Source organism: Hemitrygon akajei, chromosome 24, assembly GCF_048418815.1.
Source record: "Hemitrygon akajei chromosome 24, sHemAka1.3, whole genome shotgun sequence".
NCBI lineage: Eukaryota > Metazoa > Chordata > Chondrichthyes > Myliobatiformes > Dasyatidae > Hemitrygon > Hemitrygon akajei.
This window is the reverse complement of record NC_133147.1, coordinates 18396367-18412654: the sequence shown is the minus strand read 5'-3', so window position 1 is coordinate 18412654 and position 16288 is coordinate 18396367. Positions and strand designations below refer to the sequence as shown.

The 16288-nt window shown below is 40.0% G+C and overlaps 1 protein-coding gene and 1 long non-coding RNA gene across 6 annotated transcripts in view; one reads left to right on the top strand and one right to left on the bottom strand.

Annotated features, from left to right (window-relative positions):
* Positions 1 to 16288, top strand: part of LOC140715922 (tRNA selenocysteine 1-associated protein 1-like) — a 40658-nt gene that overhangs the window by 12857 nt on the left and 11513 nt on the right. For all 5 annotated transcript variants that reach the window (XM_073028468.1, XM_073028466.1, XM_073028469.1 and 2 more), the window contains exons 5-8: positions 4790 to 4921; positions 6513 to 6632; positions 7588 to 7753; positions 13763 to 13796. In XM_073028468.1, the coding sequence (XP_072884569.1) occupies positions 4790 to 4921; positions 6513 to 6632; positions 7588 to 7753; positions 13763 to 13796 (452 nt within the window). The remainder of the gene's footprint in view (positions 1 to 4789; positions 4922 to 6512; positions 6633 to 7587; positions 7754 to 13762; positions 13797 to 16288) is intronic.
* The window catches only part of LOC140715925 (uncharacterized), a 76214-nt gene continuing 63815 nt past the window's right edge, over positions 3890 to 16288 (bottom strand). The window contains exon 4 of the long non-coding RNA XR_012096220.1: positions 3890 to 4187. This is a non-coding gene — a long non-coding RNA (uncharacterized lncRNA). The remainder of the gene's footprint in view (positions 4188 to 16288) is intronic.

Below are 16288 nucleotides of genomic sequence, written 5' to 3'. Positions count from 1 at the left end.
CCTGGAACCGTAGCCCTCCGTACCCCTACCATCCATTTACCTATCCAAACTTTTCATAATCGTTGAAATCGAGCTTGCATGCACCAGTTGTGCTGGCAGCTCATTCAACACACTCACAACCCTCTGAGTGAAGGAGTTTCCTGTACTCTTTCAACCTTATTTACATCTTTCCAAGGTAGGTATCCAAAACTGCACACAATACACCAAATTAGATCTCATCAATGTCTTATACAGCTTCAACATAATATCCCATTTCCTGTACTCAATATTTTGATTTATATAGGCAAATGTGCCAAAACTTTTCTTTACAGCTCTACCTGTGACACTGCTTTCAATGAATTATGGACCTGTATTCCCCGATCTCTTTGTTCTTCCATGCTCTTCAGTGCCCTACCATTCACTGTGTAAGACCAACCCAGCAACTTTTTCTTTAACTTGCTAAATTTCCTCTCATTAAAGCATGTTCTTCACTGCTTAGTTTAAATCCTGAACAATTGGAATCAACCATTTCAATTCCATGATTTGCTAGGACATGGCCCCAGTCTGATTTAAATTAAGCCCAGCCCAAATGAACAGCTTCCCCTTTCCCCATTATCTCATAACTGAAGCCCATTTCTCCCAGGACGATGTTTGAGCCACACATTGAATTTGGAGATGCGACTTGGGAATTAATTCATAAATCATTTTATTTATTAATTGATTTATTCAGATTCAGCACGGAATAGGCTCTTCCGACCCTTTGAGCCACGCTGCCCAGCAATCCCCCAAATTAATCCTAACCTAATCACAGAACAATTTACAATGCCCAATTTTTTTTTTATTTTTTTTTAAAATTTTTTTTACTGAGTTAAGTATTGTATGTAATTAGTTTTGCTACAACAAGTGTATGGGACATTGGAAAAAAAGTTGAATTTCCCCATGGGGATGAATAAAGTATCTATCTATCTATCTATCTATCTATCTATTAACCTAGTACATCTTTGGACTGTGGGAGGAAACTGGAGCATCTGAAGGAAACCCACATGGTCATGGTCACTCCTTCCAGGCAGTAGTAGGAATTAAGCATGGGTCACCTGTACTGTAAAGTGTTGTGCTAACCATTATCCTACAATGCCGCCCCAAAACAAAGTTTTGACTTGAAATATTGACAGTCCCTTTCCTCCTACAGATGTTCCTCCAGCACATTGTTTGTTGCTTCAGATTCCAGCATCTCCAATCTCTTGTCTCACCATTACATTCCTTTTCACTTTCACAACTATAATGACCTCCTGGTACCACATTATTGTAGTCAGTTTGCTCATCCTTTCAAATTCATTTTATTGTTGTATACACCAGCGTGCAATGAAATTCATGGCCTGTGGAAGCTCAAATTATACATAGTTCAATAGTTCAATTAGTATCGCAAATGTTTACAGTATACAACCTGAAATTCTCACTCTTCGCAGACATCCATGAAACAGAGAGAAAAAATTCCCAAAGAATGAATGACAGAAAAACGTTAGAACCCCAAAGCACCCCTCCCCTTCTCCCTCTCCCACACACAAGCATTAGCAAAAGCATCAACCCTCCCCTCTCCCCCCAATTACTCCAGTGAAAGCAGCACCCCCCCCCCCACCGCACACCATGTGGTAGTAAGTCCCCAGAGACCGTGATCTAGAGTCCATCAGAAACTACTGTCCTTCCCAACACTTCAACATCTCAACAGGCCCCCTCTCTCCCCAATGAGGAAAAGAGAGATAATGTTCCTGCCACAACAAGATGGGAGGCCAACAGCTTGCTGTTTTGACGTTGCAACCTGCATAGTATAATTACTGCTATTGTAGTATTAATAATACAACAATAAATATAGCAACAAATGCAAACTAACAGAATGGTCTCAAGCAGCCATTCTCAGTGGGGGCCCTGGAACATTTGAAGGGGGCCACAGACTGAAAACTGTGAGAAGGGGAGCCCCAAGTGTTTATGGGGGCCCTGGTAACTGAACGGATGAAATACCCAAGCAGCAACCTTCATTGGAGTCAGTAGTTTCCCTTCTGTTTATAATATCTTTCCAACACACTGTTTGAATTTGGCGTACCTGGTAAATTCATTGCTTAAGCTCCTCCCACACGGCCTCACTTCAGAGTCAGTCGCAAATCAGACTGCACCGGGCCAACGTATTCTATCGAGGGTTCTCGCATCCATTATCGCCATACTTCATTTGAAGAACAACCCACCCAAGCTGAGGCAGAAATTCAAGAGAGTTTGATTGATCTGCAGAGTGATATAACTGCACGTCGTCAGTTCAGTCAGTTTCAAAAAGATTTTTGGATCAAGAGTGATCTGCCGAATAAATTTACAATACTGTGGGAAAAAGCCCAAAGATTTTTTTGTTGCCTTTCCCTCAACTTATCTGGTAGAGAGTGGATTCTGCAAGGTTGTTTCCTTGACAAAATCCAGGAACAGAATTGATACTGCAATAAGAGGTGACCTCTGACTGTCATTGTCTAATTTGCAGCCCGATATCATGAAACTTACAGAAAAGCACCTAGCTTGGTTCACATTAGGCCTGATAGATATTTAATTTCATACAGTCTTTTTTCAAGTTTTGTCCAGTATGTTGGAATGTTCAAGTTTTCTTGGTGTTCAATAATAAATGATTTTCTGTCTATCTGTTTGTGTTGTATTCCTGTTTGAAAGGGGAGCCCTGGAACCTGAGAAGATTTCCTAAGGGGGCCGTGGCCAAAAAAACAGTTGAGAATCACTGGTCTAAAGTATAGTAGCACAAAATAAAATGCTGAAATGACAGTAATGAATGAAATAGAATTAAGGGTTTGATAAGGTGGCCGCACCATCAGGAAGGGGGATGTGAAAGAGATGATTGTAATTTCAGTTTCTATTTTAATCCACAAAACATGTAGGAACCTTGCACCTCATGGACAAGTATAAAGCCTGAGGTTCCTGCAACACTACCTCTGGATCCCCATATTGTCACTGTGACCTACCAGATTCCTTACTGATTAAACTGTGTGGAAATAGCAGTCATAGGATATTATTAGACTCTTGGTCTGCATCCATCAATTGAACTTCAGGAAGGCAGAGTTCATAGTTTGTGTCAGGGGCAAGGGAATCAGGTGCTTCTGCTGTAAGTGGGGGGAGCGGATGCTTGGGTCCAGATATAACTATCATTCATTCTTTGGGGTTTCTCATTTGGTGGGTGTCTACGATGTGTAAGGATTTGAGGTTGTATGTTGTATACATTCTCTAATATTAAATTGAACCATTTTGAACATTTGAAATATTCTCTCATTATTAAGTCCTTTCTCAAGTGCCTCAGATGGAACTAGAACTAGTAAAAATATTTTGCAGCCATGGCATCCTATTTTCATGAGCTGAACTTCTAACTGTATTTTTGCAGTTAGGAAGACTCGCTTGTTTCACTCATCTGTGCCTATTCATCAACCCACTGCTGTTGAAACTCTCCTCTCTGTGTCGTTCTTAATTCCAGAAGAAGTCCAAGCTGTTGTGGTCAACATCCTCTGCTTTTTCACAACAGCTAGGTTCATTTGTTAATCAGTATCATGTTCCACCAAGCCAGTGTGAATGATTTTTTTTCTGTTAATTCTTCCAAACCCAATTTTCACCTCAGCTCAGCTTACCCCCAATTCTTATCTTTTACCCATCCATCTCTGCCTTTACCCTACCCTGAATGGTCAGTCATCTGTCCTGAGCCTTTGTAATTTCCATCCCCAAGCCTTCACATTTCTCTCTCCTTCTTTGAGGCTCTTCTTAGAGCCAATCTCTTTGACCAAACATTTAATTACTACCCCCACCCCCAGCATCTTTTGCTGTGAATTGGTGTCAAATTTGTTTGATTAAATCCTTGTAAAGTCCCTGCAATGTACCATTCAGCTAGGTTTTCTAATGCACAGAAACAAACTGCAACAAATTCAGAGTGGATGAAAATATAGTCACATTTTATTATTTATTTCCAAGGGAAGATATCTCCACACATTATGGTCTGGAAAATAGCTTCAATCTTATAGCTCAAACAAACCACTTTTATACTTATACAAAATTAATTAGGTTGCTCCATTCCATAATGGCATACTTCCATTATCCACAAAGTTTCTAGGTCTTGTCATCTGTTTGATTTGTCTTTAGAGGCTGCGTCCTGTCCTGTTTTTCTCTGTTGTCAAAACATCCTCCTGCCATAAAACGCACACATATCCTGTTATAAAACACACATCTTGATAAAACACATACACACAGACTTATAAGCCTCCAATTCAAACTAACAAAGCACCATGGGATTTCACAGATTCCATTTTGTCACATTACATTTTACCAAAGTTACAAATTCATAAAGACTTCAAGGTTACGGATATATTACCACTTCCCTCAGGATTTTTACCTGCATAAAAGTAGCTGTTGTATTTTCAGAAAAATTGAGGTAGTGTTCATACTCAGCCCAGTGTAAAGCGATGCCGATTTTATTCAGCAATGGCAAATTTCTACATAATTTTCTGATGACCATCAGCAATACACTGAGGTGAACAGTTACAATCAGTATCTAAGCATAGAAAGCAACCAATAGTTGAATTAAAACACATTGCAAAACAATTAAAATTGTTAATGGAGCAAGGTGTTTGGAATTCAGTAACAATGTTTATGTATGTTTTCACCTTATACAGTTATTGCAGAAAATTAATCAGAATTTCTCTCTAACGTATTTGGAGTCATATTCGTAGTCAATGCTTCAAACACATTTAATGCTTGGGGATTAATGCTTTTCATATATTTTGTCTAGTCCTGAATACTCATTGTTTGTTGGAGACTTAACACCAGAAGTGGATGATGGAATGCTTTATGAGTTTTTCGTTGAAAAGTATCCCACGTGTAGAGGAGGGAAAGTGGTATTGGACAATCTGGGAAACTCCAAGTACGTACCAGTTTTTAAAAATATATTAGTGTTAAGTTCAGTGTTCTTTGAATGATGTCATCCATATTCTAGAAGTGGTCATAGTGATCATAACCTTTCTTGTGATATCTCAACGAAAAATATTTTAAACGATATTGTGTATAGATGGAGCAAATCAGTGCATTGGTACTGTGAATAGTGCGCCACAGACAGAATATGAGGTAATGCTCGCTGTTTATCATAGTCACTGGACGTTAGTCACAACAATGTGATGTGAGTGTTGCCTACAGCAGCACTCCGTGGAGTTTTTATGTTCTCCCTGTTCCTTAGCTAATGCAAATCTGTGAAGATTATGCTCCCCCTATTCCATGGGCTGAATTTGTTGGCGGTGTGATGTTCCTCGCATGGAGTGTGAGTGCAGCGAAGGCAATTGTTTTACTGGGCCTACTTGATTCGAGAGGATATTGAAACATGCCTTAACTTGAGGCTTGAGGACTGCCTGGGAGTTTGCATCGGGCTTTGCTTCAATCTGAGCTGTTACCAGCTACTGCACCGGATCAAAGTAAGCTGCAGAGAGTTGTAAGATTACTCAGGTCCATCATGGATACTAGCCTCCATAGTATCCAGGACATCTTCAGGGAGCAGTGCCTCAAAAAGGTAGCATCCATCATTAAGGACCCCCATCACCCAGGGCATGCCCTCTTCTCATTGCTACTGTCAGGAAGGAAGTACAGAAGCCTGAAGCCACACACTCAGCAATTCAGGACCAGTTTCTTCCCCTCTGCCATACGATTTCTGAATGGACATTGAACCCATGAACACTACCTCACTACTTTTTTATTTCTGCTTTTGCACTACTTATTTAACTTAACCCTCTCTCTCTGTCTCTCACTCTCTCTCACTCACTCACTCACACTCACTTACTGCAATTTACGGTATTTTTATATATTATGTTTTGCGTTGTACTGCCTCTGCAAAGTTAACAAATTTCATGAATTATGCTGTTGATATTAAAGCTGATTCTAATTCTGATGTGCACCATCTTCTTTTGGCCACCCTTTTCTCTTTTGTTCAGTCTTCTTCACCCATCCAATCCCCATTCATTTCCAACTTGGTCCCGTATAATCAGAATCAGGTTTAATATTACCGGCATATAATGGAAGAGAGATGCTATGTATTACCACGTGCAATCAACTTCACTTGCCCCTTCATTGATATGTTCCCACAACTAATGATCTCACATTCAAGGACTCTTTATCTCATGTTCTCATTACTTAATGCTATTTATTTATATTTGCATTTGCACAGTTTGTTGTCCACTGGACTCTGGCTGATCTTAGATTAATCCTGTTATAGTTACTATTCTATAGATTTGCTGAGTATCCCCCCAAAGAAAATTAATCTCTGGATTGTATATGGTGGCATATATGTACTTCGATTATAAATTTACTTCAAACTTCATTTAAGTGTGCATGGTAAAATATCCGAGGGACTTTGGTTGACCAATTCAAAAGCTGTCGTACACAGGCAAAGTATTCAGGTAAGAAATGAAACATAGGTTTTTCAGTTTTTCATATGTTTTTCAGATTTTTTTTCCCCTTTTATTTTTTAGAGGCTACGGCTTTGTGAAGTTTTCAGATGAAGCTGAACAGAAGCGTGCACTTGCTGAGTGTCAAGGCGCTATTGGCATTGGAGGGAAAGCTTTAAGACTGAGTGTAGCAATACCAAAAACGTAAGTAGCTCAAAGGTTGGGTGTTGCACTTCCTACACTATCTTTCTGAACCTTTTATTTGCACTATTAAGTTTAAAATAGTCCTTTAGAAAAGTTTGGGGCAATGCTTATATCTAAGCACTTGTAGAATCATGATTATGTGCCATGTTGTTTGACGTGGGCAATCATGGTCTTCTGTCTGTCTTTAATATGCCCGAGGGGAAAACCTAGTTCATGCTGTTGTTCCTTTCTCCATTCATGACCGTGATTGCTTTTGGCAAATATTTCTACTGAAATTGTTTGCCTTCTGGGCAGTGTCTTTACAAGACAGGTGACCCCAGCCATTAACAATACTCTCCAGAGATTGTCTGCCTGGCGTCAGTGGTCGTATAACCAGGACTTGTGATCTGCACCGCCTGCTCATACGACCGTCCACCACCTGCTCCCATGGCTTCACCTGGCCCTGATCTGGGGCTAAACAGGTGCTACCCCTTGCCCAAGGGTGACCTACAGGCTAGCGGAGGGAAGGAGCGCCTTGTACTTCTTTTGGTAGAGACGTATCTCCACCCTGCTGCCCAATTTGTAGAAAACACTGCACTAGATTAATTGCATCGTGTTACTCAAATGCATTCGTATCCCAAAAGTTCTTATCTACAATGATTAGTTTTAGTTGGAGTGGTAAGAAGCTGTGATTTCACGATGTGCTTTAACACTAATGTGCAGAGACCCAGAACATTTTACATTAGTGATAAAGAATGGAGGTTTTGTAGAAGAGTTAATTTTGCAGATGTAACACCATTGAAGTATACAACACTTAATTAGTAAAATTATATCCAATTCTCAGAGGCAATAATTACAGTCAATTACAGCTTAAAAGATAATTTGTTGTTGTGTCTCTATTTAAAAGCACATATTTATTTTTCAGGAACTATCTTTTTACTGTAATGTGACAGGTAAAAATATTTTTAAATTTCAGAAATCGTGTAGTGAAGGCACCCGACTACAGCCAGATGTATACTTATAGCTACAGCCAGTACTACCAACCATACCAGAATTACTATACTCATTGGGGGTATGATCAGTACACTGGAAGTTACAGCTACAGCTACCAACAGTATGGTTATACACCAAGTACCATTCAGGTAATGTTTTTGAAAAGCTAGAGAACTAGACCACCACCTACTACATGTTAGGTTGATCAAAAGAATTGTTCCCATTTTTCACACTCAGCAGCCACTTTTATGAGGTACCTCGTCTATGAAATAATGTGGCCACTGAGTGTATGTTCATGGTCTTCTGCTGCTTTAGCCCATTCACTTCAAGCTTCAACATATTGTGTATTCAGAGATGCTCTTGTACACACCACAGTTGTAAAGTGTGGTTATCCTCTGACCCCTCTCACTAACAAGACCCACAGAACTGCCTCTCGTTGGATGCTTTTTCGTTTCTCACACCATTCTCTGTAAACTCTAGAGACTGTTGTGCGTGAAAATCTCAGGATATCGGCAGTTTCTGAGATACTCAGACCACCCTGTCTGGCATCAGCAATCATTCCACTTAGATCACATTTCTTCCTCATTCTGATGTTTGGTCCGAACAATGACAGACCCTCTTGACCATGCCTGCATGCTTTTATGCAGTGAGTTGCTGCCACATGATTGGCTGATTTAGATATTTGCATTAACGAGCATAGACCATAAGACCATAACATATAGGAATAGAAGTAGACCATTTGGCCCATCGAGTGCTCCACCATTCAATCATGGGCTGATCCAATAATTCCACAGATTTACCACCCTCTGACTAAAGGAATTTCTCTGCATCTCAGTTCCAAAAGGGCGTTCTTCAATCTTGGAGTTGTGCCCTCTTGTCCTAGAATCCATTACCATGGGAAATAACTTTGCCATATCTAATCTGTTCAGGTCTTTTAACATTTAAAATGTTTCTATGAGATCCCCCCCTCATTAGGCTTCATTGTATTTACTCTGAATGCCTGCATGGAAATGAATCTCAGGGTACTATCAGCATGTGTACCTAATAAAGTGACCACTGAGTATATAAGCCCTCTACACTCTTTGTCTTTATTGCTTTCTTCCAATATCCTGTATTAGTTTATAAATATTGTGGGTGAAGACAGCTATCAAGTACAAATTATATTGAATGACTTTGAAAGTTCAGTTTGGAGTTAATCAACAATTTGGAGGTGATGTAACAAATGAATGGACAAAATGATGACTAATGGGGGATAATGCAGGGAAATTTTCTACTCACTTTCATAGGAAGAATATTAAAGCAGAACCAAATGAAGTGGTGTCACTCTAATGAACGCTTCAGAGAGATCTGAGTGTACATGTTCAAAAGACTGCAATTAATGTCATGCACAGCATTTAATTTGCAACATAAATGTAATGTTGGCCTTTGTTTTAAGAGGTTAGAGTAGAAAGGGTAGGGAAGCCTTGCTACAGCAGAGCTTTGATGAGACCACTCTTGGGAAAATGTTTCCAGTTTAGGAGGATGAGAAGTATTAGTATTGAAATGGGAGCTGATTTGAAAGGGGAGACATCTTCCCTAGTGGGCAAATCTATACTGAAGGGAATGGTTGTAGGATATAAGATGATTCATTTAAAACTGAAATGCTGAGTTACTTTTTTTGATAGTCATAGAATCATAGAGAAGTACAGCACAGAAACAGGTTCTCTGGCCCATCTAGTCTGTGCTGAACCATTCAAGCTGCCTACTCCCATCAACTACAACCCTCCATCCTCTACCATCCATGTACCTATCCAAACTTCTCTTAAATGTTGAAATTAAGCTTGCATGCACTGCTAGTGCTGGCAGCTTGTGCCACACTCTCACGACCTTCTGAGTGAAGAAGTTTCTCCTCATTTTACATAGAGATATAGAAAACCCACAGCACAATACAGGCCCTTTGGCCCACAAAGTTGTGCCGAACATGTCCCTACCTTAAAATTACTAGGGTTACCCATAGCCCTCTATTTTTCTAAGCTCCATGTACCTATCCAAAAGTCTCTTAGAAGACCCGACCGTATCCGCCTCCACCGCTGTTGCCGGCAGCCCATTCCACGCACTCACCACTCTCTGCATAAAAAACTTAACCCTGACATCTCCTCTATACCTAATCCCCAGCACCCTAAACCTGTGCCCTCTTGTGGCAGCCATTTCAGCCCTGGGGAAAAGCCTCTGACTATCCACATGATCGATGCCTCTCATCATCTTATACACCTCTATCAGGTCACCTCTCATCTTCTGTCGCTCCTTAAACTTTTCACCTTTCACCCTTAACCCATGACCTGTGGTTGTAGTCCCATCCAACCTCAGTGGAAAAGGACTGCTTACATTTACCCTATCTCTACATAGAAACATAGAAAATAGGTGCAGGAGTAGGCCATTCGGCCCTTTGAGCCTGCACCGCCATTCAGTATGATCATGGCTGATCATCCAACTCAGAACCCTGTACCTGCTTTCTCTCCATACCCCCGAATCCCTTTAGCCACAAGGGCTATATCTAACTTCCTCTTAAATATAGCCAATGAACCGGCCTCAACTGTTTCCTGTGGCAGAGAATTCCGCAGATTCACCACTCTCTGTGTGAAGGAGTTTTTCCTCATCTCGGTCCTAAAAGGCTTCCCCTTTATCCTTAAACTGTGACCCCTCGTTCTGGACTTCCCCAACATCGGAAACAATCTTCCTGCATCTAGCCTGTCCAATCCCTTTAGAATTTTAAAAGTTTCAATAAGATCCCCCCTCAGTCTTCTAAATTCCAGTGAGTATAAGCCTAGTCGATCCAGTCTTTCTTCATATGAAAGTCCTGCCATCCCAGGAATCAATCTGGTGAACCTTCTCTGTACTCCCTCTATGGCAAGAATGTCTTTCCTCAGATTAGGGGACCAAAACTGCACACAATATTCTAGGTGCGGTCTCACCATAATACCCTTCATAATTTTGTGTACCCCTATTAAAACTCCCCAGAATCTTCTGCAGTATGTTCTAGGGAATAAAGCCCTAGCCTATTCAATCTTTCCATATAACTTAGGTCCTCCAGTCTCAGCGACATCATCAAAGGTTGAGAGATTTTGGATTTCTGTACCCCGGAGACATTAAGGCTGACATAGATTTTTGATTTGGGAAATCATGAGTTACAGGGATCTTGCAGGAAAATGGTGTTAAAGCCAACAATCAGATCAGCAAAATTAATGAATAGTAGAGTAAGGTCTACTCCTGCTCCTATTTTGTATGTGTTTTATATTATGTATCAGCTGTGAGCTACTTATTTGTGGGTACCACATTTACACCACAGTTATCAAGAGAAATAGAGAATCATCACATTCTTCAATGGTATCTTTTTTTTACTGTGATCTGTTAAGTGTGGGGGCACTTTGAAATATCCTTCATTGTTTGCCTTCCAAAGTGTATTTTTAGTTCAGAAAAATTAATTTCTAACAAAGTAATGTCATTGTAATTGATGAGTATATGGCAGTGCTAAAGTTGGTTGAATGATTCTGTGTTTAAAGGTGAAGTATTTTCCTGCAAATTGTGTGAAATAGTGCCCGAATTAGTCGCACTGCTACATCTTTCTACCACTCATAGTGATGCATTTAGTTTTCTTTTGTTGTTGGAGTTTTTAATGATTTGCTGATTATGTTTAATACATGCATGGTCAGCATTTATTTCCCACACTTGGTTACCATCTGCTAACTCTCTGGCTATTTCAAAGTCAAGCACAATCATTCCTACAGTTCTAACCGAAAAGCTCCGAAACCTGGGCCTCTGTACCTCCCTCTGCAGCTGGATCCTTGACTTCCTCATTGGAAGATCACAGTCTGTGCGGATCAGAAATAAGTCAAGTCAAGTCACTTTTATTGTCATTTCGACCATAACTGCTGGTACAGTACACAGTAAAAACAAGACAACGTATTTCAGTACCATGGTGCTACATGAAACAATACACAAACTACACTGAACTATGTAAAAACAACACAGAAAAGATCTACACTAAACTACAGACCTACCCAGGACTGCATAAAGTGCACAAAACAGTGCAGGCATTACAATAAATAATAAACGACAATAGGCACAGTAGAGGGCAGTAAGTTGGTGTCAGTCCAGGCTCTGGGTATTGAGGAGTCTGATGGCTTGGGGGAAGAAACTGTTACATAGTCTGGTTGTGAGAGCCGGAATGCTTCGGTGCCTTTTCCCAGAAGGCAGGAGAGAGAAGGCTTTGTTAACACCTCCACCTCACTGACGCACCACAAGGATGTGTGCTTAGCCCACTGCTCCACACTCTCTATACCCACAACCACTCAAACGCCATCTATAAATTTGCTGATGACACAACTATTTTATATGGTGACAAGAAGGCATATAGGAGTGAGATAGATCAGCTGGTTGTGTGGTGTTACAGCAACAACCTTGCACTGAATTATCAGTAAGACAAAAGTACTTCAGAAAGGGTAAGACAAGGGAGCACACATCAGTCATAGAGGGATCAGAACTGGAAAGAGTGAGTAATTTCAAGTTCCTGGGTGTCATCATCTGTGAGGATCTATCCTGGGCCCAATCAATGCAGATACAAGGAATGCACCTCAGCAGCTATATTTCATTAGGAGTTTGAAGAGATTTGGTATGTCACCAAAGACACTTGCAAATTTCTACAGATGTACTATGAAGAGCTTTCTCACTGGCTGCATCATTGTCCTGTGTACTGTTCAGCATCGAAAGAAGCTGCAGAAAGTTGCAAACTCGGTCAGCTCCATCATGGATGCTGGTCTCCCCAGCGTCCAGGACATCTTCAAGGAGCAATGCCTCAAAAAGGCAGCATCCGTCATTAAGGACCCGACCACCCAGGACATGTCCTCTTCTCAGTGCTACCATCAGGATGGAGGTACAGGAGCCGGAAGGCACACACTCAATGATTCAGGAACAGCTTCTTTAAAAATGATTATTTTATGACTGGTAGTTTACTTGTCACCATTTCTAATACTTATTACAATCTGTATGACTCAGTTGATTATTTTCAAATTCCCCTTTTGAACTCCTCTCTGCAGATCATTTATCTGGATCACTCTTGTTCTGTACATTATTCATGTAGCTCTATCCATTGTTCCACTGTCCCCTTGATGTTTTGTAAACATTATGATTTTTTAAAAAGCTGCAAATCATACAGAGATTCTGCAGATGCTGGAAATCCAGAACAGCACACATAGAATGCTGGGAGAGCTCAGTAGGTCAGGTCGCATCAACGGAAAGGAAAAATGTCGATTTTTCGGGCTAAGAGCGAAAAGCTGCAAAGGATTGTAAACTCAGCCTGCCCTGTCGTGTACATCAGCTGCCCTACCATCAAAAGACGATGCCTGAAGAAGGCAGCATCCATCATTAAGGATACTTATGATCCACGATATGCCCTCTTTTCATTACTACCAGAGGGAAGTGGTACAGGAGCCTGAAGGGGTATACTCAATGTTTTAGGAACAGCTTTCCCCTTCCATCATCAGATTTCTGAATGGTCCATGAACCCATGGGAAATACCTCACTATTTTGCTCTCTTTTTTGCTGTGTATTTTTAAAAATATATTTCTTGTTGTGGCTTACAGTAATTTTCTATGTCTTGCACTGCACTGCCACAAAACAACAAATTTTACAAGCTATATCAGTGATAATAAACTTAATTTTGAATTTTAACTGCAACAAAGTTTAACCACTTAATGAATTATTTTGACCTTACTAAACAAAGCTTTGCTAGCACACATTTCTACTATGAGGAACTTCTCCCAACTGTCAGCAAAGTTGTGCTACTTTTAAATTAATACTAACAATTTCACAAGGTCCCACCATTTGGGCAACTGCTGACAAGATCATTTAGGATAAAGTTTCAAAGTTCAAAGTAAAATTTATCATCAGAGTGCATACATATATCTTTGAGATTCTTTTTCCTGCGGCATACTCAAGCAGATCTATAGAATAGTACTTGTAAACAGGATCAATGAAAGAGCAAGAGCGTCGCAGACAGCAAACTCTGCAAAGTTTGTGTGGACAAGTAGCAAAAAGACAAAATAACCGTAAGTGTGGGATTTGGAGGGTACCAGAAATACATTGGGATATGTCGGTTGAAACAAACTTATTGTTATTTACAGAGTTATGAAGAAGTTGGAGATGATGCTCTGGAAGGTAAGCTCAACAATTTTACTGTGTCTAATATAGTTTAATCAAAATCTACCGAGTTATTGGTATTTTAAATTGATTTGCCTGTCCCTTTATTGTAATTGAAAATTATTATAGTCTACAAGGTTAATCAAATAGACTTGTTGTGCAATAACAGTTCACAAGAAAGCCTCACATTCTTGTTATCACTGGTTCCTGCGATTTTTTTCCCCCCCACAATTTTACTGTTTATCATTTTTTCACACTTTTATATGCTCTTTCAGGAAAAAAATGACAGAATTTCATCACAGAGGCAGCCACTTCACCCTTTATATCTGTTCTGCTTGTTTCAAATTAGACCAATTCACTTCACACTTTTACCTTTCAGTTGTATTATTTTTTACTATTTCTTTATTCAGTGGTTGGGTTGAGTTGTTTTCCGATCTTGGCAATCCATTTGCAAATGTGTCATCGCCATGCAAGGAGACATCATCAGGGTGCTGTTTATTTGGGCTGTGTCCTCTGAGTGTTTGGCCTTTATATACTTATCAATCCACTGATTGGCCATCTTTATGGAAACTCAGTTGTGATGTAGGGAGTGGGGGGGTCTTGTCACTGATTGGTTGTGTGATGAACTTTGTGTGTTGTGTTCTGGAATTTTGCCCTCCTTAAATTTTGTTTGAAGTTCACCTTATGGTTGATTTGATAATCTATAATATAGAGTGTTAGCATTGAGACCACCAAAATTTCCCTAGGCAGGCTTCTAAGATGGTTATTGGTTGTTGACGTTCTTCACTATGATTAGTTCAAAGTTCAAAGTAAATGTTATTATCAAAGTACATATATGTCACCATATACAACCCTGAGGTTCATTTACTTACGGGTATTCTCAGCAAATCAGCAGAATAATAACTATAGCTAGATCATGGAAATATTAACCAGAGTGCAGAAGACAACAAACCGTGCAAGTGCAAATATAAATAAATAGCAATAAATAATGAGATAAAGGGTCCTTAAAGTGAGATCATTGGTTGTGGGATATTTCAATGATGGGGCAAGTGAAGTTGAGTGAAATTATCCCATTTATTCAAGAGCCTGATAGATGAGGGGTAATAACTGTTCCTGAACCTGGTGGTGTGAGTCCTGAGGCTCCTGTACCTTTTATTTGATGGCAGCAGCGAGAAGAGAGCATGACCTGGCTCGTGAGGATCTCTGATGAGGGATGCTGCTTTCCTGCAACCGCGTTTCATGCAGACGTTCTCAATGGTTGTGCGGGTTTTACCCGTGATGTACTGGGCCGAATCCATTTCTTTCTGTAAGACTTTCCGTTCGAAAGCATTGGTGTTTCTGCACCAGGCTGCGATGCAGCCAGTAATCTCCACCACGCATCTATAGAAGTTTGTCAGAAGTTTAGATGTCATGCCTAGGTTGTGGGGCTCTCTGAGGTTAGACGCTGCTTTCCTCTGACAGTGTTTCATGTATACTGCAGCATGACCTCTGTCACGTCAATGGTGCTACTGCTTCTTTAAACACTTTCAGTGCACTGATCCAGATTTTCCTGGAGATTTTGTCCATCATCTACTCATTAAAGGTGCAAAATTAAAAAGAAGATTATGGAGCAAGTGATGGACCATCTGGTATTTTCCTGGCAGCCCCTTCGTTATCTCCCATGCCTGGAAGTTAATTATTATGCTCCTCCCCCCAATTAAAATTAATGATAGCCACTGTTCTCATAGATAGAAGCTGCTCTTGTGCCAGCCCCACAATGATGCAGAAGTATTATATCTGATAAATTTTATTTGCTTCATTTCTCATTTTTGTCCTCTGTACATTAAAAGAGTCTGATATATTTGAGAGATCCATTTTTTTATTATATGTGATAAAGTGATTTCAGTAAAGATCTTTCCAATCAAATGCTTTCAATCCCAAATGAATTAGTATGAAGCAAAGTGACATTATGGCAAGGTACCTGTTCTAGTTACATCATACCTTTGTACCCTGCTATCTGGTGATTTTACCACACAAATACGGGTTAATAACTTTTAACAATATATCTTAGTTTTCTAGCAAACTCTCATTTTGTCATTATCCTAAAGACCTGTTCTGCCAGTCGCATACAGATTGGTTCTCAGCTTGCCTGATACCTTGCCAGCAGGCCGGCTGTCAAAGTTATCCCATAGCTAATATTAAGATAAGATCTGGGCGAAAGTTGACAAATATCAGTTTCAATCCTGATACAGTTACGGAATTGCATAGATGTGGTGGGGGCGGGGGGGAGTTCAGTAATTTTAAAATACATTGTCTTCATTATTAATTCCAGCTGGTCACATAATTATTATTATATCACATAATAACAGCTGGATTTCTGAAATATATCAGGTTCTCTTAATGTACAGAGAACTAAACAAGATGACATAATTCCAGGAAATATCATGCCCGATGTATGAGTAGATATCTGAGTATGTGACAATGCATCCACCTTTTCCTGGTAGGTTTCTATGTCAATTTATTCTAATTAA